The sequence below is a fragment of the Calonectris borealis genome, chromosome 11, assembly GCF_964195595.1.
Source record: "Calonectris borealis chromosome 11, bCalBor7.hap1.2, whole genome shotgun sequence".
In the NCBI taxonomy this organism is placed as follows: Eukaryota; Metazoa; Chordata; class Aves; order Procellariiformes; family Procellariidae; genus Calonectris; species Calonectris borealis.
This window is the reverse complement of record NC_134322.1, coordinates 8,146,040-8,173,553: the sequence shown is the minus strand read 5'-3', so window position 1 is coordinate 8,173,553 and position 27,514 is coordinate 8,146,040. Positions and strand designations below refer to the sequence as shown.

At 42.3% G+C, this 27,514-nt stretch overlaps 1 protein-coding gene across 1 annotated transcript in view; it reads right to left on the bottom strand.

Annotated features, from left to right (window-relative positions):
- The window catches only part of AGBL1 (AGBL carboxypeptidase 1), a 296,923-nt gene that overhangs the window by 224,026 nt on the left and 45,383 nt on the right, over positions 1-27,514 (bottom strand). Inside the window, exons 6-7 of the mRNA XM_075159559.1 lie at positions 14,507-14,544; positions 3,328-3,536 (exon numbers count right to left, since the gene is read on the bottom strand). Of these exons, the coding sequence (XP_075015660.1) occupies positions 3,328-3,536; positions 14,507-14,544 (247 nt within the window). The remainder of the gene's footprint in view (positions 1-3,327; positions 3,537-14,506; positions 14,545-27,514) is intronic.

The following is a 27,514-nucleotide window of genomic DNA, read 5'->3' as shown; positions in this document are numbered from 1 at the left end:
ACTACAAGAATCTTAATATGTATTTCTAGATCTCTGGCTGTTAGGAACAAGGGGGAGAGAAAAGACAATTTTGAAAGCATCTCCAAGGAAAGTTTTATTGCCGTTAGAGCAAACACCAAAAGAGAACTGGTTTCTATTTCCAGTGGTTCAATTTATTCACTCTTTCACATGGTATTTGGTTGCCTTTGTTTGCTTGTTATTAAAGGAAAGATAAAGAAAGTTTACCTACATGTGGGAACAGAATAACATTCTTGAGCAGTATTACTAAAGTTTACTAAAACTGTTTTGTTTTTACTGAAACAGTGAACACAAGACTGTATAAATACCTGCCTGGGGCCAGCCATCTTAATTCACTGCCAAGTGAATTGAGATAGTCAAGAACAAGGCATGTTCATCCAGACAATGAACTTCCACACATTGCGTTATTCAATGATGCTGTTTGAAAGTCATATTTTTCTTTACAGCGAATTAGCTTACAAGTGCAAACAAGCCTCCAGGTACCTTACAGGGAATTTGTGGACTGTTTTCATTACTGTTCATAAAGTGCTCTCAGATTCCAAGATAACACTGTTTAGAGATGACTGAAAAATGTTCCATCACTGTATTGGAAAAGCCTTTTTTACTGACACCTGAAAAATAGCTAGGAGACTGCTTTGTATGTGTGTAAACTATCCCATTTATTTTGCAGTGGGATATTGTGAATGAGGGAAGGGAGTGAATCTCGGCTCAGAAAACCCATGTAAAGCTAACCTAAATTCAAGGGATCTGCTTTTTAGCCTCCACACTCAATCTTTTCTCTACTGAACCTGGAATAGTCCAGATATTATGATATGTATGTGATGTATACACAAAAGGAGGTTTCAATATGACAGTAAGGCAAAAGGTAATGATGCTAATGGATGCTAGTACTGAGAAATATAGAGTGGAGTATAGGATAATATTATCCTAGAGTAGACCCTAGTACAGGAAGGCTGAAGAAACCAGGTAAGCTTAAGAAATCAGATAGATAAATGATAAAATAGCAAAATAATGTTCCATGCACCAGTCTCTCCTAAAGCATATACAAACCTGTTTTCTCGTCTCAGAGTAGGCAGCTCTCTGTCACCGCACACAAAGCCAGCCAGTTGCTAATGTGAATATACCATTTAACCGCCATGAAAGTCTAAGCAGAGCTTGGGAAAAAAAATGGGAGCAGAAAGGGCTTCCTTTTCACAAATGATTTCATTATCCAAAATTATTTTTCATTCCAGGTAGGAGCAGAACTCAATATCTCTAAATTCTCCTAAAATATCTCTAAATTCTCCTAAAATAAAGTAGCAGTCACTTCTAATCTATGTCAGGAGACAGCCTTTGAACTATTGGCTCTTCCTGTAAAGACATAGGCTTAAGGGCTATTAAAAGCTCAGGTATTTCAGCTGTCCATCAGCCCATACAATAAACAGGTGGAGAGGTTTCAATTGAAAACCAGCCTTGCAAATAGGAGTTCCACTGGAGGCTGTTAAAACAAATCCATCTTGGCAAAACTGTTTCAATTTCAATAGATTAAAAGAAATTTAAACATTTTCAGCAGGACTTTTTTAGCCAGCTTTTAACACCTTTAATATCTCATTAGTTGCTATGAGTTTGGTCAAGGCTAATCACCACAGCCAGCAAATTCCTAAAGGTACTAAAATACTGTCCACACCCAAAGAGCCATTGCTTTCCCAAGCAGGAATTGTTTGTCTTGCCCTGTCTCCATCTCTTTCTCTCTTACCACAGCCTGCAGTCCCACTGAGAATAGATTTCCCATTTTCTGTCTACCGTGAAGCTTATGAAGATCTTAATAGCAGCAGCCATCTCTACCTCAGGTCAAAGTAGGGAAGAGCACGAGTGAGACCTCCTAGGGCTGCCAGACTCCTCCCAACACTTCATGTCTTGGAGAGACACTGTAAGACTGACAATATCCCAAAGCAGCAGTGAGGGAACATGGAGCTTTGAATTTATTAACCTTGGTAATTCCCCTTCCAAGATCTCCCTAGTAGCGCACAGTAGAAAAAAAAAACAAACTGGAGGTCCCTGAAGCTGTCATTTCTGCTCCACTTCTAACCTTTGGAAGAATTAGCATTATCAGTGTTCACTGGAGTCTTAGTATGTCATTTCCTGTTTGTTCACCCAAGGTGACCCCATGTTTGTACTTTCCATGGGGTTGCTCCCAGGCTGAGCTATCAGGGGATGTTAGCTCAGAAAGCTACATGGGCTGTAGAAGGCTCTTGAGAGGGAATGAGCTGACATCTACCCTCAAAAAGCTGTTGCCATCCAGCCTATTCATGTTTCTGCAGACCAGGGACTTATCACTAACAGAGGCCATAATCCCTTGAAAGATCTGCTGGTCCTGGCCACCTCATCCCACCTGAAAAAGTGGTTAATCCCTCATGAGGAAAATGAAGTGAAAAAAACTCTACCAATCTACCATCTACTACTGGAAAGAAATATGTTTCTGTCACAGGAGAATTGTTCATGACAGCAATAGGAAAGGTGAAGCAGCAAATCCCTGGATCATAAGGCAATGGATTTTCTGGAGGAGAAGGGGGCAGGTTTTTCATTCTGTCTGTGATGGTGCTAGAATGAGATAATGCACTGGCCAGCAAGAATGACAATGGAAACACTCCTTGTGGAATCACACGGGTCAAGAATTGAAGGTTTCTCCATAAGTGACTCCTCCAAAGAAGGCTAAGGAAGCATGTTAGTGAGAGACTCAGAGGAAACCGTTACTGTTCTGGACCTGTCCTTTCTATATCTTAGAGGGATCCCATCCACAGGACCACGTCATCTTTCTTAATGGACCCACATTAATGTTTCTCAAGATTAAAGTTGGGCCTCCCGAAAAACAGTTGATGGATGTTTCTCATTAGCAAAGGTCTGGCTAAATCAACACTCCTTTTTGTAAGAGACTGACTGGCTGGAATTATCCATCTGGATACCTGAAAGGAAACATTTCATGAAACACCTAAGCAACTCTTCTGTGGAGACACTGCACTGTTCTTTGGGAAAGGAAGTCCAAGCAGACAACAGGATCCACAAGGGAAGAGAAAAAAAAGCATTAAAAAAGCCTGAACAACCATTCCCATGAGGCTCAGTAGGAATTAAAATTAGTTTTAAACTGAAACATTTCAGCTCTTCTGAAGTACTAACTGTGAAAAAGTCAATACATTTTATTTTAACATTATCAGTTTTTTCATTGATATGCTATATAAATTCAGGATAAAACTATGGGATTTCCTGCACTGTGAGGTAGAACCCAGTACTAACCAGCAATCCATCTCGCTTAAGCACAGAAGCGCCATTTACCTGTACAGTTGTGAAGAGAATCTCCATACCCCGGGAACCAAGGAAAGTCTCCCTGCCCAGCTGGCTGTTGGTGATGTGCTTTAGGCAGAGCAGGAGACCCCTACGAATATGAATGTAGTTGTTGGAGACATCATTTTGATGCCAGTCTTGATAGAGTCTCAGCAATCCACCCAGGTAGCCTCTGTTCACTGCCCGTCGGCTGTTAGACTCTGAAAATGAAGAGAAAAGGCTGAATTAAACTTTCCACTACTCACGCTGTTTGATAATCACATGGCTGCTCAGTGCTCAAACTCAGACTTTAACAGCTGCTCATTCTTGCTTAATGGGCTCAGTTTAAAAAAAATTTTTTTTTTTTTTTTTAACAATTCAGGATGTTATTTGCTAAGCATGAGCTAGGCTCTTGGAATCGTACATGAAGCAGTCTCTCTCCTGTCTAGGCAGAAATGGCTGCTCCAGAACCCTCCAGATGAACCAAACTATGGGTGGGGAAAGGGCAGAGCCTATATCTCCTTCCAAGTGCTAATAAACTTAATTCCAATTGTAGCATCATAAGTGTTCCTGAAACTAAAGAAGCTCCTGAGGACTGAGAAATGCTAAAGAACAGTAAAATTAGTCGACAGCAGGTCATATAATCTTCACATAGTGCTGTACTTCAGTCCTGAGAGAACACCTTGCTGAACTCAACAGATCCAGAAAACTTGTAGCTGTACAATCCTGTCACAGCCAGTGAAAGCATGTTTCACTTCTAAATGTATTCCCACACATACTTGTATAACGAAAGCCATGAATCAAATGTTTCTGGAAACCCACAGTATTTAAAATTAACAAAACACCAACATGAGCAACAGAAGTTTGGGTTTCTGTTCTGTTGCTTCCTGGCTCTGAGATGTTAAAGGTCATGTTCAGGTAATGTTTAAAGGCTTTACTGCATGAACAAGCAAATAAAAAAATTATATTTTTTAAAAATAAACTTTTTAAAAATAAAGGAAAGTTGCAATGTTCCCTTAATCATGTAGCTCTGGGATATCAGACTAAAAGGAGAACACTATAAAACTTGTGATAAAATACAAAAATTCTGCTGAGTATTCTAAAACATGTCCCTTTACCCACTGCGTTCCTTACCCTGCCCCACAGGGCAAACATGAAGCCATACCATGTCCAGGCTCCCTCCCTTCAAACCAACCCTGCCTAAACATGTTTTCCTGACCGGTCCTGACGTTCCTCGCTGTGACACACATTAGAAGCTGTCAGGAGCTCAGTAATCAACCAAGGGGGCAGGTAGCAGACATAAGACTGGAGCTCAGCTCCCTGAATACCAATCAGCATTTGCAGCTCACAACAGATGGCTCTTGGTATGGGTTCTCCAGAGCTAGTAGGCTCCAATTCATTTCCAGTTCATTAAACAAAGTGCCAGAGCCTCAGACACCTGGAATGTTAAAGTCATCAGTGGGGATTTACAGGACAGGAGAAGGATCTAGAGGTTAAGAGAAAGAACAGAAAGATGCTGCATGAAGAAAATCAGTAACAAGGGATGCCATGGAGAGAGTAAGCAGGAAGCAGCTACTAGGCAGCAAACCTCAATCCCGGTGATGGAGTAGATGGAGGTATTGGAAAGAAGGAAGAAGTCACCTGAAGTTGTCTCAGTCTGCTCTCTGCAGTACATTAGCAAACTCTTGCCTGGAGAAGGGATTGGAGGGTAGTTCTGCTACCCGCTCTTGTCATGCAATTTTCTCTACCATTGGCACCACAGGGCAGGCAATAAACAGCACCCCCAGACCAGTTTGCCAACTCGTTTTAATCCTGCCCTGCATCTTCACACCACCGTGTTGACATACCTCTGCATGACCTGCTGATCCCACAGCTATTCCAGTTCTACACAGCTCTGCCCAGTCTCCTACACCTTGGCCTGCGGTTCTCTCCAGCACTTTATCCCCTTGTTGTTAACCACCTCACGCTAACTCTGCCAGTACATCTTATATTTTGGGGCTCAGTGGCTGTCAGCATGTAGAAGGTCATCCTTCTCCTTTGACCTTCACTCTATGTTTCTTTTTTCTGTTTGACTTTCTGCAAGAAAACTTTAATTGCTTGAGAATCCCTTATCAATCCCAATGATTTTATTCATGATTTCCTGTTAATCCTCAACCAGCTGTCATGTTTACTAACCTGCAGGATGACTAACCCCTTAAATCAGTCAATCTTTCTTGAAGAATTACTCAGGAAGCTCTGTAAAAGTCAATAAGTATATAAAACATGACAAGAAGAAAAGAGTCAGGGAATGTAAGGTAGGGACAATTTGGATCAGACTCAGAGCTTCCCTGAACTGTTCAGAGGCAGATGAAATTGGACTAGATCTAGGGATTTATAGCCCCTGGCATTCAGCACTTGAAGTTTAAGCTTTCTGTGTCAATGTCGATAGGACGAGGGAAATATTGGAAAGCACTGTGGGTAGAGCTTCTTGGGGAATTTATTAAAAAAAAAAAAAGAAAAGAAAAAAAGACTTCTTATAAAATGTGTTTGTGATGTTTTCCTCACATCTTTCAAGACAGACTTCCACGTTTGGATCCCAGCTCCATGGGGACCAGAACGCACAACTGTCCCATGCCTCAGTTTTATCACTGGATGAAAAGGATGGAGGAAGCTGAGCAAGATATCGTCTCTGTTTCCCCTCATGTTTTCTGTAGTACTTATCACCTTTAAGATCAAAACAGTTGCTTTGAAAAGTGAAGCTGAGATAGTCTGTTCTGTGAGGAGGAGATGGAAGAGGCAGGACTATAGTTTCCTCAGCACTTTGATCAGAAGCAATGAGAATTACTTGCTGAAGGGGCAAAAAACCCATGCATTTTGTTTCTCCTGTCTGATTTCATTGATTCTCCTCTGCTCTCCTGTGTTGTCAGTGTTTTTCTTATTCTTTTCTTCCATTTTTTCTGTTGTATAGTCAATAAAGTAGTGAATAAATGAAGGAGGAAGTATGCCAAGATCTCCAGAAGGCAGAATGGAAAAAGGAGGCCTCCCCACCTGTCTGTGTCTGTTGGTCTCTCCATCTAGGGATGTACCTGCATGGGTATTTATCTATATTTTGGCACAAATACAGATGGTGGAAATGAATCATACAGATACAAGCAGCACTGCACAGATTTGTAGGCAGCAAGAACCCAGCCCTCCTGGAGTGAGTATGCATGATCTGTGTGGTAAGTGGTAAAATGTCCTATGTCTTTTGACCCTTTTGCTGTTATTCTTTCATTAGTCCCTTTCCTTCTGCCTGGATACGGCCAGTGTTCAGTGGAAATGAAAGTTCTCCTTCCACAGAGCTTTCAGAATTGCCCAGAGATGGTGCTTCCTATTTTGATTCAGGCTTGATCTGTGTGACGGATGCACTCCTCCTGTTTGAACTAACTGAACTGTGGTCCAGGCAGATGCTCAGCAAGTAGACCTAACTGAAGTTCACCCTATTGTGTGAGGCTATCAGTAAGAACACAGCACCAACCCCCAAAAAAACGGTTTGGCTGGAGACTGGGCTGATAAGCAGCCAAAACTGCATTAACAGCAGAAAATCTGACTGCAAATCAACCACTTTATGCTATAAATATCTGCAGCCATCAGGGCCCGTTGAGCTCTCCCTCCACACAGCTGGCTGTATGGTGATGATCTCCCCTTGAGCAGGGACACCTCTTAAGGTTACCCCTTGAGGCTGAGAGATCCCTTACCTGACACCAGACATCAATGGGTTGGCAAGTGACATTTTTTGCACGCATGTAACATTTAAGATACGTATAGTAAGCTTATCTGATAATCTTTGTATCCCGTACTAACTTTAAGTGTAGTAAATAGTATTGACTGCAAATCCATCTGTACTTATTAAATATTTTACATACCTAAATTTACTGATTAAAATTTAATAAACTAACTACTAGATCAGATCTGTCTGAGTGATCTCTGACTCTTCTCCTGTGACAGTCTGTCTCCCTAATTTTAATCCGGTATCTCTGACAGGGGAGCACTGTCTTCACCACCTTTGCCAAACCTGTCACTGGCATACTATTTTCTTTGCAAAGAGTTTCAATTCTGCCTGCTGAGTCTGGGATGGGTGATAGGGGAATGTTTGATGTCATCTTAGTTTCCCACATTTCTAGAACTGACCCTCCACTTCTGGCTTCCAGGGCAGTGCTGCTAACCAGTGAAAGTTTAAGCACTGCAGCGCAGAATATCTGGCCTGAATAATCTGTGCAGTTAGCCAGAAACGTTTGACATGGATGCACAGCCAATATGCGGAAGCATCAAATGGTTAAAGATGCATCACACTGCAAAGAAATCCCCAGTTTTGACAGAATTCGGATTTTGTGTTGGGGGACAAGGACAGACTCTAGAGCCAGGGTTTCAGTCTAGTAGATAAAAGTCTTACGACTGCCAGTGTTTCTGTGGACATTTCTGAAGCCTTCCTTGCATTCCAGTCCCCTTTGAAGTGTTTGACAGGAACACAGGGACCACTGGAAATCACACAGCATATTTAATCACAAAACTGAATTACAGTCAACCTGAAATATGATGAGCAATGCAGTGCTTACCAGGTAGAACAAAGAGATATTTATCTTTCTATCTGCTTAAATCTCTTTGTTGATGCCACTCAGCTGATTCATTATGCCAAGAACATACATTGCTACAGTCTGGAGATAAGAATGCTCTGCTAAATTAACCCTATGACCCCTAAAGGGGTGAAAGGAATAAGAAAATCTCCAACTTCCCCACTCTGCTCTAGTGATTGCCTCTTGGGAGTAAAAGGTGCAAGGTATCTCCTAAAGCAAAGAGAAAACAGCTATTGTACTCAGTCATTGAGAGGTCATTTTTGCTAGAGATAAACATGAGGATTCCCTATAGGAAAAAAAAAAAATTGTTCCCCTGGAGAAACTTAGTCACCCATCAAGTGCTGGGATGAATCCAGACCCAATGGGCTCTACAGTTCCAGCAAGAAGCTGGTATTAGCTCAACTCTTGTTGGAAGCCAGAAGACTACTCTAATTGTGCCCTGTAAACTTCACAGAAACTAGACATTTATTTAAGCATTTAGGATAGACGAACAACACTGGCAGAAAGGTAGAGAACACAGGCAGGATTTGCTAGCAAGTACAGGTGCCATCTTTTGCTCCTAGACCAGAATCAGCCACAAGCTTAGCTTCAGTACAAAACCAGCTCATGCTTTCTACTCCAAAATATTTGGTTTTGTTCCAGGTGTTGGCCAATTCAGTGGCAGTCTTACAAACTGTATTATGACATGGTGATTCTTCTCTAATTTGCCTTTGTTACATTGTTTATATGTAAAAATTAAGAAAGAGCAAACCAAGCCTTTCTGAAACTTTTAAACTAACCCCAGAAGGAAGCTGATTTTCAAAAAGGTTTCCTTTTTCTGCTTTATTTTTCAGTTTCACAGCATCTTCTGGTTGGAACCCCACAGAAAGCTGGAAATCCACAAAAAATACTTTTTGCACAAGATTTTCTGCTTGATTTTTCTGACCAAAGTCGTTTGAAAGAATTCAAATAAGGATGCTAGAATTTTGAAGACTTCCTCAAATTCAGCCACTGTATTTTCTGAAGCCAGATCAGCACTGGAGACACAACCACCACCCATGTCAAGACAAAGGCAGTAAGCAATCACTATTAAGGATCTCAGAGAATAATGCAGCTCCTGGACACTTTTATTCCATTATACCCACCCTGAGAAAAACCGTGGGGAGCTGCCATGCCCCAGGAGATGAAACCAACCTTTTTCTCTGGAGTACCAAAGGGAATATAAAGGACATTAAAAACGGATTTTTTTTTTTTCCCCATAAAATGGCTCTTCTCAAAGAGATAAGCTTAAAAACATAGAATAAAGATATTTGCATTCTGAAAATCAGGAAGAAAAGATAGACACAGAACTTTTTTTAGATGATTATGAAAGGAACTATTTGAAAAATTCAACTCTGATCACAATACCCTACAAGTTGTGATGATAGATTTGGGGCCAGACTGATAATGGAGTTTGAATCCAGAGGTGGGTAGTGAAGTCTTAAATTGATCGTGAGAAATGGGTACCTGGCAAAATATTAGGCAAAATCAAACATTGTGCTGTTGGCTGCAGGAACTGACATGGTTTAACCATAGGGCTATTTTGACACAAGATCAAAGACCTGCATCAGTAGATCTGTTGCAAAGCATTATGAATTCAGACATAGAGGGTGCAGGCCTTTCAGAAACCATAATCTGCTTATGTGCTAGAACATCGCTTTCTGTTCCTCGCAGAGTTACTTGCCCCTCCTTGTTGCCAGCATAAAAGGAAAAGAATGACACTGATTATTTTATCCTGCCAGCCACAAGACATAATCCTTATCCTTTGATGAAAAAAACCAGCAGGTGAAAGGTTAAATAAAGGTTAGTTGATGGAAGATGTGGAGGAAAGAGCAGAAAAGGAGAGATGAAAGGCTTGGGGGGGGGGGGGAGGAAAGAGGGTAAAGATGACAAAAGGAGAAAGGAAAAGATGATGCAGAAAGAGAGGTGAAACGCCATCAGCCATAACTGCTGTTAGCATACAGAATTGTCTTGATGAAATAAGCACGATCACAGGGTCACCACAACCTGTCTTTTTAAATTGCTCATTACAATTTTACTAGGCAAGCATTGCAACAAGGGCCCTGCCCATTTCCCTAGCTCTTTCCTTCAATATCCGCTGAGCAAATGCCTCCGAGATCAGCTCTAGCTAATTTCCTTAAAGACATGCAAGCTGCTAATTCTGGGAAGTACAGATAGTCAGGAATAACAAATACAACCAAAATTAGATTAAAATAACTTGCTGATAAACAAATTACTCACCAAAAATAAATATTGGATTAAGTGCCAGTGGGAGCGGGGATCCCTATAATAACATCGCCATCATGTGGCTCGAGGTGCCGAGCGGCAGTGTCGGGTTTGGGCCATCACACCGCCTTCAGCCTGCAAACCCCTAGATACGCACTTGTCTGCACTTATATAGCAGGTATCCAGTTTTCTTCCACTTCCCCAAAACTGAGAATGCTTTGCCAGTTTTATTTTGGGGGGTGAGTTCACGAAAAGCAATAGAGCCCATGGCTAAGAGTGACACAGAGGGCAGCCCTCGCCTTCCACTGCTGCTCAGACGGGATCCAGCTGGGGTATGCCCCCTCCACACCTGGGCCTCTCGCAGGCAAAGGAGATCTTAGTGATGAGCTCCCCAGACCTTAAGACATAACTGGAGCAAGATAGGAAGACAAATGTACAGAGGAGAAGTAGAACAAAACCAAAGGAGGCTGGAAAGAGTAGCAGGTGTACCCTGGGAAGAGAGAAGAGACTCTGGGAAGGATGCTGTGCCTCATCCCACCTCAGTTTATCTATAGCTATCAGTATCTACCCTCCCGTCCCCACCCTGGTCTGTAGTAAGCATCTAGAAATTGAAGAAAGAAGGATGGACAGCTGTAACACTGGAAATCTTGACTGTAACATCCAAGAGAAGAGTAAAAGACTCCTGATGCTTTCATGGCACTTCAGCAGCATTATAGATATTTACCAAGCAACGTGTTCAGCCTGTATAATAATGTAGTTCAGTCAGAGGGAGTTAACAGCATGGTGGAGAGACAACAGATATAAAAAAACCCAGCAAGGCAATGGAGTAAAGACTTGCTACAAGCTGTTTGCTGTGTGTATATGGGCATGGCAGGTAGAGAACAGCAACTGGAGAGTAGCATACAAAGATTGGTAAAGTACTCTGGGATGCTTGGAAAGAGATAAGTAAGGAGTGCGAAACTGGCTGATGGTCAGGCAAGAAACATCTCTTCTATAACAGTAATCTGAGCTTCCACTGAAAGAAAGATGCAGCACTGTCGTTAGAAGGGACCTAAGCTTCTATTCCTCCATTATTCACCATCTCTATGACTACCACTGATTTCCACTATGTACAGGGGAACAAGACAACCAAAGTCACTCTCACCTTGCACTGGGTTTCCAAGCATTTCTTCCCTGAGGTGGATGAAGCACAAGTTTGTAGTGTCCCATGACTTATTTCTTTGGACAATCTTGTACTTTTCCCTCTGAAACACAACAACAATTTCCCACGTACAGCTGGAGTGGTAATTTTTTCTTACACAGATGCCTTCTTCCCTGACAAATCTTGCTTTTGTAGTTATGCATCTGATAAATGGGCATTTAGCATCAGCTTCTGTTAGGAAAGAGACAGAGGCCAAAATGTTTTTAGCCAGCCCCTGGCTCTGCAGGGGAACAAAGTCTCAAGAAGAGCTTAAGGAAGCCCGAGAAGCTGAAAATGGATGTTTCCAAATCCATCAGGGAGACACACTGCCATCTGCCTGCTCCTTTTAAAACTACTGTGTGTTTTCCCATTGCAGCTCACTGCCAAAAGCAAGAGGGACACTTTCCCTTCAGCACAACTCCGCGTATAACCACAACCTTCATGACCACTTTGGGCTGAAGCACTTAAGGATACGACAGCCCTACGAGACCCTCAAGAATGAGTGTGTTCTTGTCCTGTCTGTTTTATAGCTTTCACCCCCAGAAAAACTGAATCTCACCACCATTGCCCAGCAAATCTCCAACAAAACTTTCAATAATCACTCCAGCAATTCAGTACTGTAGCACATTCCAGGATTCCTGCCTCCCATTTAGTTTGTATCCCATCTAAAACATGCTAAAGGGCTTCTGGGTGCTTTGCTGTGTCCAGTGCTACCCTTTGTTTACATAAGCAATTATCAAGTGCTACAGCATTCACCAGATTTGATTTTTAACTTTCTAAGAACCCCTGCACCATTCAAAAGTGTAAGGTCATGGGCATAAATAAGTTAACTGTGACAAACAAAGCTGTCCTGATGCAATCACGAAAAAGAATTCAGCTCTTTTTCAGCCATGGTGAATTTATCTCTGGAAGAACCAGAGCTGTTTTTCACATCTCTTAACCCACACCTCCCAAAAGGCACAGCCTGCTTATTTGTATGCATCTACCAGAGCAGTCTACTCCAGAAGCCTGGAGCTTCTCATGTCCTGAGCCACAGGACAAGGAGAGAACTGAAAGACATTCTTGACCACACTGCTTCAGACTGCAGAAAACAGTTCAAGCTGACTTGTGGGCTGTAGTGCTCTATTTGGTTGCACACTATTGGCACCATTTCTCAAGTACCAATTCCAGTGCCTTAAAAGAACATCAGCCAAAAATAGACCATGTGTTTTCCTAAAAATCACTTTTCCATGGAAGAAGTAGCTGGTGTTGCTGCAACAATGTTGTTTGGTTGTGGATGATAGAGAAAAGGACACATAACAGCAAACTGGGAAGGGTGTCTCCAAACAAAGAAATGTCTCCCAAACAGCTGCCTTTGTTTGCAATGGTCAACAGTACAAAAGAACATGAGAACCCTAGTCTGTACATCACAGTGATCAACAAGAGCGACAATGTATGGACTACTTTGCTCAATAGACTAAATTCTCATTGGAGTTCACCATCTGTGAAAGCACCTGAAACAATCAGAATGATCAGTGTGTTTCCAGTACTGGAAACCCTCTATGCACTTCCTACAATACAAAAAGCATAAGAGGAAGAACCACCCAAGATGCCTTCACAACATAAGTTGGCTGAGAAAAATCACACAAGAAATTTCTAAGAGTAAATGGCTTTAAAAAAAAAAAAAAAAAAACAACAACAACAAAACCAGAACAACTTACCTCACTCCAGGAGAAAAAGGGCTGGGAGAATTTGGAACTGAATCCAATCCTTTTAGATGCCCTAAATCATCCTCAGCTTCCCCCCCACAACTTTTACAACATGTGCTTGCAACTCCCCAGGAGACTACATTTCACAGCTTCCCTTGATAATTAGTCCTTCACTTCTTCATACTGTTCTCATCTCTAGACCCAGAACAAGCCTCCAAGTAGAAAACTTACATTATAAATATCTTGGGACAATTTCACTTCCCATTCCTAGTACTTACCACAAAACAGGAGTGCAGGAGAAAAGCTCAAGCTGCCAGATGAGCTTTCAGCTCTTGCTCTACTTTTCCAGCCTTCTCTGTAAATTTCTGAAGGCTAATTTTGCTTTTGTATTGCAAGCAGCTGTGGCATAGCCCCACAACCCCCTTTTTAAGATTTAGTGCCCAAACCAGGTGGTCTTTTCTTGTTGCAATAGAGTGACCTTTAAATCTAGGCAGCAAGGTTAATACTGAGGCATTATTTCAGAATTCATCATTTGAGCTGATGCAACTCAGACACGATCCCGTTGCAGCATGCTCATTTAAGCACTGCTTCCAGGGCTACAGTTTTTCACAAATGCATTTATTCCTAATACTATGGAAAGAGGGGGGGGCAGAGAGAGAGGGCACAATACGCTATTGTGATTTATTGTAGAGTAGATTGTCTGCAATAGTAGACTGCTCTTTCTTAATCAAAGCTTTATTAAAGTCTGGTAATAAAAAGCTAAGTGGTTTTGGATGAGATAAAGGCAAAAAAGGGTAGCATGTTCATTTCAGGAACAAACACCCCAGCAGTGTGTGACCAAGAACCCGTGTTAAGATCTTCAACACCCCCAGCCAGCTGGTACAAATGTTACGCACAGCCTGCCATAGCAGGGCTGCACCCCAGCAATCACTAGGTCTCAGCCCTGTCTGCACATTATCAGACCTGACACACTTGCAAGGGAGAATAAGGTCATCTCTTTTGGACTACAGAAGTTTCGCAAGCCGTTGCCAACAGCATCATTGTTACCAGGTAAGCACAAAGTACACCAGCACCACAGGCCAGATGGGTCCTGGCCTCACTCTCCAGTGATGCTGGAACAAAGCAATAAACATTGGTCACTGGCTGGAAAGGTTCCCCATTTCTTTTACTGTACCAAGCCCCAGGACAACCACTATTCCCTAAATACTCAAAATAAGGGTCTAGTCTGGTTTCCTCAGCAGCTTGCTCCCTGGGATCTAGAGCACTGTCTCCCATAGAGCTGTGTGTCCACAGAGCCGTGGGGCTCCAAGGATCATAGCTAGACATATAGGAAACTACTGCATTACTGCCTCTCTTTTCTAAGCAGTGGTCTTTGGGACTGAGGGAAGAGGGGATACCAAGGGAGAATGAGGCTCAACAGGATCATTCTGTCCAGCAGCACAGCACAGAAAAGAAAGTTAGAAAGAATATAAAGAAAAAAAGCTTACTTGATTTCAGCAATGCTGCCAGAGCCTCAATGGCTGCCCTGGGGAAAGAAGAGAGACGGAGAAATAATGTCAACTTCTTCAATAATTTTTGTAACCTTCATCTTCACAGTCTTCTGAAGGCTTCCCAGCTGGTCTAAATTGACAGCTTATGATGGACTTTGTCAGAACTGCAAAGTTTTACACCAGCAGAGGATCCAGTCTCTGCAGCTGACTCAGTTATTCTAAAAGACCATTAGCCCTCTAGCTTTAGTGTTACACTGATTTGTAGTGACCATTACATTTAAAGCAACACCCACATACCCGAAGTAATGAAGCAAGCTTTTAAACTGTTGCCCCAGAGCTATTTCTTTGTATCAGAGACTCAGTACATGCCCACCTCGGACAACAGTGCTTCTATCTACATCAGTAGATGTTAAGTAATACCACTTGCCCCATAGAACTTAGAGAGTAAGGAGGTAGAGGGAAGAGATACACAGAGAGATTTCTGATGACCTTCTGCGTCATTTCAATGTGCAGGGAAGCAACTCAACCTGCCTGAGTCAGCGTAGCACTGGTTTGAATGGGAGCTGGTCACTTACATTTGTAGCTTGAAAAGCTGAACCGAGACATCCTTGCTCCCCACCATCTGGAGGCAAGTTTCTTTCTCACATGGTATAGTCTCCATCCCACTAGCCCCACAGAAGATTTTCTTTTCCAGTCACGTTCTGCTGGAGCAAGAAGATCCATGTTCTAACCTGACTTACTGCTGTGAAGTTTTAAGCGCCCACAGCTGATTAAATAAATACAGCTACAAACCCTTCTATGCCCAAGGATTCCTTAAAATGTAATCTCTTTACAAACCAATCCCCAAATAAAATCATATTAACTTCCATACTGCGCCAATTATCATCCTGCAGCAAGAAATACATATTTTTTTAACATCAAGCTGCTGTTCATTGTGTGTTCTAACAGCAGCTGAGACTAAGAAAGATTCAAGAGCTGGTTCCTGCTGATGTTGGGTCAACATCCCTATCTAATGTCATTCTTTCGTAATGAATCTGTCAGAGTTCAACCACAACATTACAAACAAACTGCAAAAGAAACGCACACAAATTCAGACAGAACAGGAAATCAGTAGCTAAAAATCTCACCAGTGGAAGCACAGTCATGCTTTCATTGCTGCTTTAACTCCACCTAAACAGCAACCATTCAGCTAGTGGGAGGAATACTGTCGTCCACCAGCTATATTCGGCATGCTCAGAAAAGGGATACGCTACAGCCACTGATCACTCAGTCTTTCCCTGACTTTAAAGTTCGGGACAAAGTAAACAGATCTAAGCAAGTTAAAATTCCATCCAGAGCATCTCCCAAAGCTCACACTCAAGTATGTATCTTGTAAAGGAGACTACATTACATACCTACCTTTGCAGGGTAAAGGTGATGTCTCAATCACATGCCAGAACAGCAGAGCAACAAAGGAAGACCAGAGTGTTTCTGGCTCTAAGCAGAAGAGATCTAAGGATTTCCTGCAGGCACCTGATTTATTTTGAGGGTGCCTATGAGCATTGCTAAGAGTTTCAGCAAAGCTACGCTGTTGTCATAATGTCACTGCCAGCAAACCTCCCATCAACCAAACAATCAGCAAATCTGGATTCTCTAATACTTTTGGGGGATCTGTAAACCACATTGTATACAGACAACTTCATTCATCCTCAGAGGACCTCAGACTTTCCAAACCATGTTGTCTGCTAGTATAATCTCCTATTCCTACTACCTCTGAGTCCCCATTCTCTCTAATTTCTCATCACACTTGCTGCAGAAGACCTAAACTCTTCCTGGCTATACCGTAGCTGATCTTTCAACAGCCTCAGCCACCCCCGTCGCTTCTCTTTTCCAGGCTTGGAGGGAGCTGGCCTGCTCTGAGTCAAGGATAAGAGCTATTTCTGCTTTTGATATGACCTGATAGAACAAGTTTGCAACCGCTTTGTTTGTAAATCCGAGAAACCCAAGACTATAATAAAGATGTAAGTAAATCCACCCAGATGGCACTGTGGGATGGAAAATTCAAACATGTCCTAAAAAAAAAAAGAAAAAAAAAGGTGGTATCACCCAGATCCCAGTACCACCACTCAGCAGAATCAGAAATTTTCACAATCACCACCTACTTCTGAAAAAATATTACAGACCTGCAGCTGTAGCTAGCTGGATTTCCCACATCCCGGGGTAACAGCCTAGACACATCCTCATCCCAGTCCATGCCTGTACGTAGTACTGCAATAAAATAAAGTGGAACCAAACTAGTACATTTCATCGCTTCAAGTACTGCAATTCATCGCAAGAGTTTTGGCATAGGCAATATGCAGTGTTCTGTATGTCCTACAGCATGTACTCTACTGGTAGTCATAAGTAGGTGCAGACCCAGTAGACTGACTTCAATAGCACGCATTGCTTTAGAACAAATTTTGAAAGGAAAAATAAAGACATGAGGGTAAACTGCAAAACAGATAAAACAGGTTAAGGGATAAAAAGGACTTACCAAGAATAGATCAAGCCAGTCTAACTTAATATCTTTCTTTGAAAGATAACCAATTTTTCTAGACAAGGGAAATGTGGTAGATCTAATTTACCTGTACTTCAGTAAAGCATTTGATATGGTGCCCCACTGGAAATTATTAGCCAAGCTGGAGAACATGGGGATTAGTATAAGAATTACAAGGTGGGTAAGGAACTGTTTAAGAGGTAATGACAGGATTTATGCCAGAAGAGGAGTTATTAGTCTGGAGGGAAGTTATGTGTGGAAGTCCTCAAGGATGTTTCAAGACTGATCTTATTTTGTTATTTCATTAATGACCTTGGCACAATAAGTCAGAGTATACTAACAAAATCTGCTGACTGTGTGAAGTCAGGAGCTACTGCCAATAGCGGGGAGTTTGGAATATCTTTCAGGAGTAACAGGATGTTCTTGAGTTCTGAAGCAATAGAAATGTGATGAAATGTAATAGTCAAAGTGCAAGGTTACACATTTAGGGTTTAATAAGTATTGCTGTTATGAGCAGGGGCTCATAATTTTGAAATGAGTAGAAGGACACCCTGGATATATGAGCCCATTAGAGGATGAGGACAAGCATGACCCAGCAGGGTGACACAACCATGAAGAGGACAGATCAGGTCTCAGGAAAGCCACTGCCAGTGGAGAAGGGAAATCATGAATGTTTTCATACAAGGCTTCACCTGAACAGCTGTGTGCAGTACGCAGAAGGAAATGTGCAGAAAAGTGCTAAGGAAATCATTATGGTAACGGAGACGTATCTCATGAGGACTCTTAAAGATCCCAGTTTTGTCACCTTAGCAAAACGATGGTTAAGAGGCGACTTGATTGTTCTCCATGGACACACTGAGTGGGGGAGAAGTAAACACTGAGGAAGGCAGAGAGCTCTTTAAGCTAAAGAACAAAGTTGGCACAAGGACAAATGGATATAAAATGGTCATGAATAAATTTCAACTGGAAATTAAAGGATGGTTTTTAAGCACTGGAAAATGAAGCTCTGAAACATCCTCTTGGCAGCTATGGGATGAACAACCTAATGACTTTGAAAAGGGAGCCTGAATTGCTTATAATGGGACTGTTAGGCTCAGTTGCCAATGAGGAAAGGGTCTGAAAAAAGTGAGCCAGGAATGACTGTAGTCCTATATCCCTATGTTTTAATCATAGATAAAATGGAACTGAAATGAGAAACAGGTATTCTAAGCACAAAGTTAATTAGCCAGGCCAGAACAGAACGGCTGCACCAGCTTAAGCTGAAAGTCCAAATAATCTAGTATCCTGTGGCCAACAGTGACCAAGGGAAGAGTATAAGACCACAGCAAAAACACAGTGCTAGAACTTCCAGAACAGACTCAGACTCCAGCAATTTGCAGTCCAGAGGTTTCATAAGCTAGCAATGGTGCCTTTGGGAGGCTTTTTAGCTCTTAGTTGATTTTGCTTCCATATATTTGCCTAGCCACTTTTGAGCTTATGCAAACTCTTAGCATCCACAATTATCCTGGGAAAGGAGTTTACACCTACACTGCGTTAAGAGTTATATACCTGCATTTGTTTTAAGCTTGGAGTTAAAATCAACATTGTAATTTACACTTTAAGTCAGCTGTCAGCAAATATCCCCTGAATATTACCTATCTTTGATGCTGAACAAATTCAAACATACAAAACACCCTGTGGGAAACAAATAAAACAAGAAATCATAGAAGACAACGCAGAATGGACTTTCACCGAGAACAGTAGCAAGCTGACGGATGCATCAATAGGCTTACAGTGTTTGCGATATCGGCATCGCTTAACACCATATGGCAAACCAACAGCATCTTTTCTGGCATCAGAAGATATAATGAGATGAGTAAGCGTGGGACAGGAAGACAGAGAGAAAGGAGATAAATTGTGCATGAGAGCAAGGATGGGGCGGGGGGAAATGGGAACAGGAGGAAGAGTTTAAGAGCACAAGAAAGATGACTTGATGAGCCATATGCTAGACCAGAGAATTTGATAGTGTGCCCAATGCAGAACTCTGCATTTGTCTCAAGAAGCAATGCGGGGGAAAAAAGAAATCATTGAAAAACCTACCAAACCTGTCCAGATGCCTTCCTCTGATTTTCTGTTCTTTGTAGTAATACGTTAGTAAAATCTTAGCTGTTTTGTCAATCCGAGTGTATCTCAAAGGAGACTAATTTATATACTTCAAAAAAAGGATGTATAAATAAAGTTGCCCTATCTTAAAAGGCATAATAATAAATGCTGCTCCATAATCGGAAAACATTAAAAACTCCCTGTAGTAGCATTCAGGACAGCCACTCTGAAGAATGGAAATCTTTGAAGTGTTTCCAAGTCAGCAGCTTGGGTATCAGGGCAGGAGTACAACTAGCAGACAGATAAACACAACTTCCAGATCCTGGGCTTAGGAACCAGGAGCAACAACAAAGAAAAACTCCGCTTCCCAAGCCAAAGCACAATGGGATTAGCCAGTAAAACCAGGCTGCTAAAAAGCATAAACAAAGAAGTCTTATGTCTAGGTCACCCTTTCAGATCTGAGCTACCAGGACAGTGTTAGCTGGAAATCACTGCAGACAGAGGAGACTGAAAGCCAGGATCTCTTAGGTTTTCTTCTCCGCTCTGATCTCAGCTCACAGGTTGTAGCGCTGGGCAGTATGACTGACAACTCTGTGCCTCTGTTTGTCTCCTGAATGGAGACTTTATTTCTGTTCCACACCATTATTAAAAAAAAATAAACTCCTGAAAATGAAAAACCTCACTACAGAAAAGATGCATAATGGACTACATGAAAGGATTTTAAGACTCATAAGACACATTGATGTTGGTACCCACCTGTTCAGGACTGGCTAGGAACTATGGACAGGGAACAGCAGAGAAGCCAAAGACTGAACAAAGAAATGATCCAAAAGGGCTCTGCAAAGCAGCCCCCAAGTAATTTAACCAGCCTTCCTTCTCCTATGAGACTGTACCTTTCACATGCTTAAGCACGAAACAACCTCTTCAAATTATTGAATGAAAGCTAATGACTTGGTGCTTCATTAAATACCTCTTCAGGCTTGATGCCTGATCTAATTCCTAAAAGTAATCACACCTGGATAATAAAGACATAAACCACTATTTTTATAGAAACGTAAGAAAAGATTCTGCCCCTGCCTGGCAACCCGCCTTGCTTCAGTCCATGCTCCCTCTTTTTGCCCTTCACCCTGCTATTTCTCAGTATACTCACTTGTTGTTGCCGTCATGTTTATTTATATCACAGGCAGCATGGGGCAGGGACCATGCAACATATATTTGTACAGCATCTAGCACAATGGGATCCCTGACTGAGGGCTTAAGGTATTACAGCTTACAGGCTTAAAGCCCCTAAGCTTTCATAGCCCCTGTCTCTGGGAGGAATTAAGTGCCCTTGAGTGTACATATTGTCTGGCTGCATTTTGCCTCCAACCCCTGGGACTTGTACTTAACTACTGGAGTTTATACAGTCACAGAGCAACTCACTCAAAAGACAATTTCACATTTGACAACTGAGAGACATTTAGAAACAACATGTAGGCACCACGGCAATAGGTGCTTTATAAATCCTACCAGAAGGTAGATCTCATCTGAGACAGATGCCTTGAATAGTCATTTCCCTTGTGGCCCAGAAATACAGATCTTAAATATGCAGACACTTGCACAGTGATTTGTTTTGTTTTAAAGGCTTAAAACCAGCAGCTTCACAAATCTTCGAAATATGGGTGGGCAAAAGCTGCTTATGCTGCTGGCATTTTCATAGTACTGCTGGTCTAGGACTCACACAAAAACACCCATCATCATGTGCACTTTAATTCCAACTTGTTAGCTAGGCATTAAAACTTAAAAGGCAAAGCTTGCTCACAGCCTGCCATGTCCCACACACTGCCAACAGGTGGAGTTTGGAGATCCAGCTGTTGTGCACAGATGTGCTTTCGGTGTAATGCTGAAGGAAAGGGAATAAAAATCACACATTCCTTTTCTAATGGTTACTTCAGTTCCAGTGACCAGCTTTTTTTTTTCTGGAAAAGGAAACACTGTCTTTAATACAAATATACATATTCTATGGAACCTATTCTCTGTGATGCAAATCATTTTGCTGAATAGAATTAATGAGCAAACAAAAAACCGTATAGAAATTAAATGCATGCTGAACAGTATTTTCTCCCCACCTTTAAAGATTTCTATAGGTATTAACTGTTAGAAGAGGGTTGTGAAGGAAAAAGAAAGTGTGCACAAGTACTAAAGTCAATGCTGATAGCCAACAAGACTTAACAGCAAAAAAAGTGATGATTCCCTGCTTTTTAACCCTACGACAGATCCAGGAATGAATTTTCTCTTATCTTGCATTTTGGTGAGCTGAAGTTAATGTGTTCTCCAAAAAATGTGCTGCCTCTCTTGCTCTCATGGCTAATACAACAAGCATATCTCAGTTCCCAGGTTCAGCTCAAAGCCTTCACTGTAGCATCTTCCAAACATCTCTGCCTGCCCTGGAGCCTATTAGGTTAAATCAGTGAAAAGGTATAGCCTCCCAGCCTCTTTCATCTCTGCCTCCCAGAAAGAGAAGTCACTTCAGGGTTATCCTCCAGGCATCCTTACAAGCATCCTACTCTCTCTCTCGTACCAACAATTACACAAAGAGACACAGTTGTATCCTAAAACTTCAACCTATTCTTTACAGCTTTAAATTAAATTAGCTCCAAAGTAGTAACAAAGAACAAGGTACAGGAAATACACTTAAATCCTTGCCAAACAAATGCCCAGGCATTTCTTACAGCGTGGTGCAGAGCTGGCACTGCTTCCTCAGGCAGAAGCCATACCTCAGAAGATTTCCCATTCTTGTCAACTCCCTCTCTAGGGTCAGATGTCACCAATATGGCTGAGGCAAGCTGTGACAGCTTGTCATTCACATCAAGATGAAGGGGCTGGAAGGATCACAATCAGACAGGATTCTTAACAGATTCATCACCCAGGCAGTTTCAGGCTGACAGTGTGAGAATCCAGCTCTTCCACCCAAGGGACACGTGTAGGGGGATTGAGAAAGGGGCTCGATACTATCCTTGATCAATTAAGAGGAGTGGTGAGGATACCCACGAGACCACATCTGATAACAAGCACCAGCAACCAGCACAGCCCTACAAAACATCTCATGCACAATTAAAGTTTGTCAGTGAGCGGGGTTAAATCCCCCTCCTTTCCGCAGACAGCCATCCTCCAATCCCGATTCAGTTACTAGGGAGAAAGAGCCCAGTGGTCTGTTGGGTCACTCCTTAGTTGTCAATTTATTCATAGCTTATTAGTTCACATGCCCGGCAGCTTTTGCTCTGGAGACCCCAGGGATTGACATGCGCATTGTGCTCACAGCAAGGTAGGTGCTCAGTGCACGGGGGAGAGACCCAGCCCCATTCTTCTTGCTTCTGGATCGTTCTGCCTCGAACTTTTCTGAATGCTGTGTACACCCAGAGCAAGGGCAGGGAGAGGGACACAATGCATGTACCTGGGGAAACCCTGCTTACTGCATGATGAAGCCAAAGGGCACTGCTTGGTGACATACCCAGGAACCCTAGGCTCAAATCTCAGCAAGGCAACTGCAACTTCTGTCCTCATTAAGAGAAATCGAATTGCAGGTGCTTTGCCATTGGGAAGTCTCTGATGGTGAACTGTAAAAGAGAAGGTAGAGCTTGGGGGTACCCAGGACTTTATGATGCCAGAAAATGAGCCTGCACCCACACTATATTGCCTGCAAACAGCTGCAAAATTTGTTTTATGGGTACTATCAATCGCTGGCAGTGAGATATCCAAGGGCAGCTTGTGCTGCCAACAATCCAGGTAGTGAGGTATCTAACATGTCATTGCTTGTGCCCAGAGCTATTTGGGAGCACAAAAGGGAGGCTGGTTTCAAAGTAATCAAGGCTAAGAGCTGTAGTTCTGCCTGACTACTGGTTAGTACGAACCATTACGCAGCAGTAATGTCAGGGTACAACATCTCTAAAAAGTGCTTTGCAATGAAAGGTGCTCTTGAGCTGTAAAGCAGCAGTGTTTGAAATAGCAACCTTTACTGCATGTAACTAGGCTGCTGCCATGGATGGGAAGTTCGAGTTTTCATTTCAGCCGTTCCTGCAGTTTCACTGCTCGAAGCTCAGTTTCGAGGTTTGGTTTTTTTGGGGTTTTTGGTTGGTTGGTTTTTTTAACCAAAAAAGTAAATATCTTTCAGGGAAACTAATTTTAAAAATGTGTACAATTTAAAAGACTTGAAAAGAACGTGAGGTATGAAGCTGAAGGACTGAGAAAGCACCATCTTCCTTGATCACTACCAAGAAACAAGGCTGACTTGTGTAGCAACCTTTTCTTTAAGCAGAAGTCAGGTGCTTCAGAATAAAAGAAGGAATGACTGATATTGAACACAAGATGAAAAACTGTGTTTGTTCTTTTTAATCTAATGGTACTGTTTCCACATTACAAGGTTCTAGAAATAGATCCATCAGTTTGAGTTTATATGGCACTTCACTTTCCCCTCTGGTCCTATTCAGATGAAGCACATCCATAAAGTCCAAGCAAAGGAAACTTAAAGCTTAAAACCTCTAGGGAAGAGAGCTGGCTTGCAGAGTTCCTTTGAATATGCCAGAGCAAGAAGCCGTTTCATGCAAGCATAGCTACTGGAATCATTCTCCCTGTGCTGCATGACAAGATGCAACTTGGGTGGTTGTGAACTGGCAATAATGTCATAACATAACCCTATAGCCCTACTCAGTTCCGTCTGTTGGTGAGTGTCCAATTACAGTCTGCCTGTAGCACTAAGGCCATGGTTTGAATGTGTGAGTAACTGTTTACACATCAACTGCAGCACTGACAGCACGGCGTTACATCCACATTTGCAGTAGGGAGAAAGTGGAAAAAGATACTGAGGCCAATTAACGTTCTTACATGCAACACTTTCCATTTATCAATCTCCATGTACTTCCCAAGTAGGTAAGCATCATTTCCCTTGTCATGTGCACAGGTTAAGCAGTTTCTATAAATTGCTGTTACCTAAATGGCAAAGGACAGTGGTCAGATAGAGCTGCCTGCAAAGCTCACATGCAAGTGGAATTTCAACAAAATATATAAAAGAAAATATACAGAAGAAAATATACAGAAGCTGTCACCAATTTTCTCCTGTTTTCCAGCTACCCCCCCACTTTTCATCTCTTCTGATGACTCTGTTCCCTCACAGACATACTTAGCACTTCAGCACTGAATTTACTGTGAATTGGGCACTTTACAGTTTGATGGTCCTAACTGATGCTGCTGAATATGAACACGCTTGGAAATACTGGGGTATTCGTTTGTAAGCCATATGTGTACACAATACTGAGCTTAATTGGTACTATTAAATCAGTCTCAAATTGAGAACAACACAAACATGCTTGAGAAAAAGTAACATTCTCTTACAGATTCTCATTAGGCATCTTGACCTGAATTTAAAAGGCATTTTTGTGTCTAAACATGCAGCTAGCACTCAGCAGGATTTTTTCAAAGCCCCTTTGTATACTAAGGTCAGAACTACCTTTTAACTGTACGAGTTAGGCCTTTAACCTGCTGAGAGGCTTTCTGTTATGGTTACATTCCTTTTCATCTTCACACATCTAAATATCTAAAAATCCGGACATTCATTCAGAAAACTCAGTCCTCGCCGACCCAAGTCCCTTCAGGCAACACCAATAGGCAGTTTAAGAAAATTTTCAAATCTATCTTGTATGCAAAAGAAATGCCAATTTTATCCACTCTGTGTTGTCAAAACAGAGGACTGCAAAACAGAAGTAGAACAGTACTAGAAACATATAGCACTGACTAGTTTTGCCGCCGGCAAGTACAGTAAGAATGAAGTCTTTGGGAAAATAGATATTGCAATTGTAGAGCAGGGAGGAAAGCTTATTAACTTGCCTGGGATTTTCAGTAAAGGTTTAGCAGAAAAAAGCCATCTTGCTATTCGCCTCCCCCTGCTACTCTGTGGTTTCTGTCACACTTGACAGGTGGGAGGGAGAAATCAGGATGCTGCTGTATTGTGTAGTATACACAGAGAGATACACCTTTGCAGGAAGAAGAGCCAAGGTATGTGTCCTGGTTTTGGCTGGGATGGAGTTGGTTTTCTTCCTATTAACTGGTATAGTGCTGTGTTTTGGATGTAGTGTGAGAATAATGTTGACGACACACTGATGTTTTGGTTGTTGCTAGGTAATGTTTACGCTAGTCAAGGACTTTTCATCTTCCCATGCCCTGCCAGATGTGCAGGGGGCTGGGAGGGAGCGTGGCCAGGACGGCTGGTCCAGCTGGCCAATAGGCTATTCCATACCATATGACGTCATGCTCAGCATATAAGGCTGGGTGAAGAAGAAGGAGGGGGCACGTTCGGAGTGATGGCGTTTGTCTTCCCAAGTTACACATGATGGAGCCCTGCTTTCCTGGCGATGGCTGAACACCTGCCTGCCGATGGGAAGTGGTGAATGAATTCCTTGTTTTGCTTTGCTTGCATGCGCGGCTTTTGCTTTCCCTATTAAACTGTCTTTATCTCAACCCACGAGTTTTTCTCACTTTTACCCTTCTGATTCTCTCCCCCATCCCACCCGGCGGGGGGGGAGGTGAGAGAGCAGCTGCATGGTATTTGGCTGCTGCCAGGTTAAACCACGACAGTATGGAAAGCAAACAGCTTTCACACTGCCCTGCAGCAGCTTTCTGGACATAAAATCTCCAAGCTGTGATAGGAAAGGCAGAAGAGTCATCTGAGGACACGTGATCAGGTTCAAACTAAATAGGAAAGATGTTGCAAATGAGGATGCATCTTCTGCAGAAGTTGTCTGTGCAAGAAGCCTGAGCCACCACCACAAAAGGCCACAGCCTCAAACACAGCAGCAGATGCACCACCACTCCAACACCTGCTGTGAATTTGTCCTCTCTGCAGCTCAGGTAGGACAGAAGTAGAACATCTTACAGCAGGGAAGGCAACCTACAGGCTGCAGGTCAGAGATGAGGCTCTCTGCAACCACAGTTCCTCAAGACATTTAGCATTTCAAAGAACAACAACGGGCTATATAAGATGGCAATGGGAATGGCATAGGTAAGGGTCCTGAGGAAGAAAGAGAAGTATACTTAGTTTAATAGTATGCCTGAGAGTCAGAGAAATAGTATTCTCTGTTAGCTCACCCATGTTGCCTTCCGTATAGCACTTTGCCCAGCTGGTGACTGAGATTCAACAGCCAGGATGCATTAAGACTTTGGGAGGATGAGTGGGAAGACTGAACTACCAGGGGCAGCCAAAGCACAGCCTCAGGTTTCATCCCCACATCTACAAGCAAGGAGATTTGAGAGAGCAGGCAGCATGCACTAGCCTTGAGTGCAACATAGGTCACTACAGCATCATGGACCTTGCAAGGCTGGTTGAAAGCCAGCATCTGGCTGTTGTGGCTGATCCAGCCGCAGACTAATGATTTTTTTCAGTTACACATGTATAATTCCTTATTAAGCAATAATCTGGTCACATCTTAGCGCTGGTGCCTGTTCTTCACAACATTTAGCTAAAGGATTTAGAAGGAAGAAAAAGGTCAGGAACAAGCCAAAATGCAGCAAATGCTGGGTCAAATTCTCCTGATATTTGCTGTTTGAAATCTGCAATGTCACACTGACATAACTGCAGGGGCTTTTTGAAGCAGTAATTTGCAGAAACCTAAGTAATAAAAGTTAGTATTTTTTTTTCCTCTCTCCTTTCATTGGAAAGCTTCCATCTGATATAATCAAGCCAAACTCTGGGATTTGAAAACAGACCATATCAAAGCCAAGGCTGGTAGAACTTGAGCTGTAAATACAAGAATGAAGCAATGGGGATAAATAATTTTTACTGTGCTTTTTAATTATAAGCATTATCAGGATGGTTATTCCACGTGCCCTTGTTTTTTCTACACAGAAAAATCTGGAAGGTGGCGAAAGCTGGAATAGCCACAATATGTAAGTGTGATTTAAAAACAACAACAAAAAACAAGAAGGAAATGAAGCTTTTGAGTAGACAGTGAGAGCTGTTGTGCCATTACAATGTATGTCCTATGGTCCACACAAAGCCAAACTATGTCCATTTAACACAGGAGAGGAAAGAAACACGTGGAGTAGATGTGCCGAAGATGTGGGATGATTTTCTTCTTCTGTTCTGCAATAGTGTGGCTGTTGCTGCAGGCTAATGGTAAAAGCTCGGTCTCAGAGCCATGACCTTTCCAAGGTTTACACTTCAGGAGGAGTTTCCATTCCCCGCCCCAGAGCTGCAGCCATATTAGGAGCCAGCAGCCCTGTTCTTCCTCACCAGCCACTTCCTCAAGTTTTCAGGTTCTCCCCTCCATGTTCCAAGTCCTGTCTCTGAACACATCCCAGAGCAGCTCAACTCTGGGTTTATTTACAGATTTTACTGGCATTGCTGCCATTCCAAGTGTTGCCCTGCAGATAAAGAGACC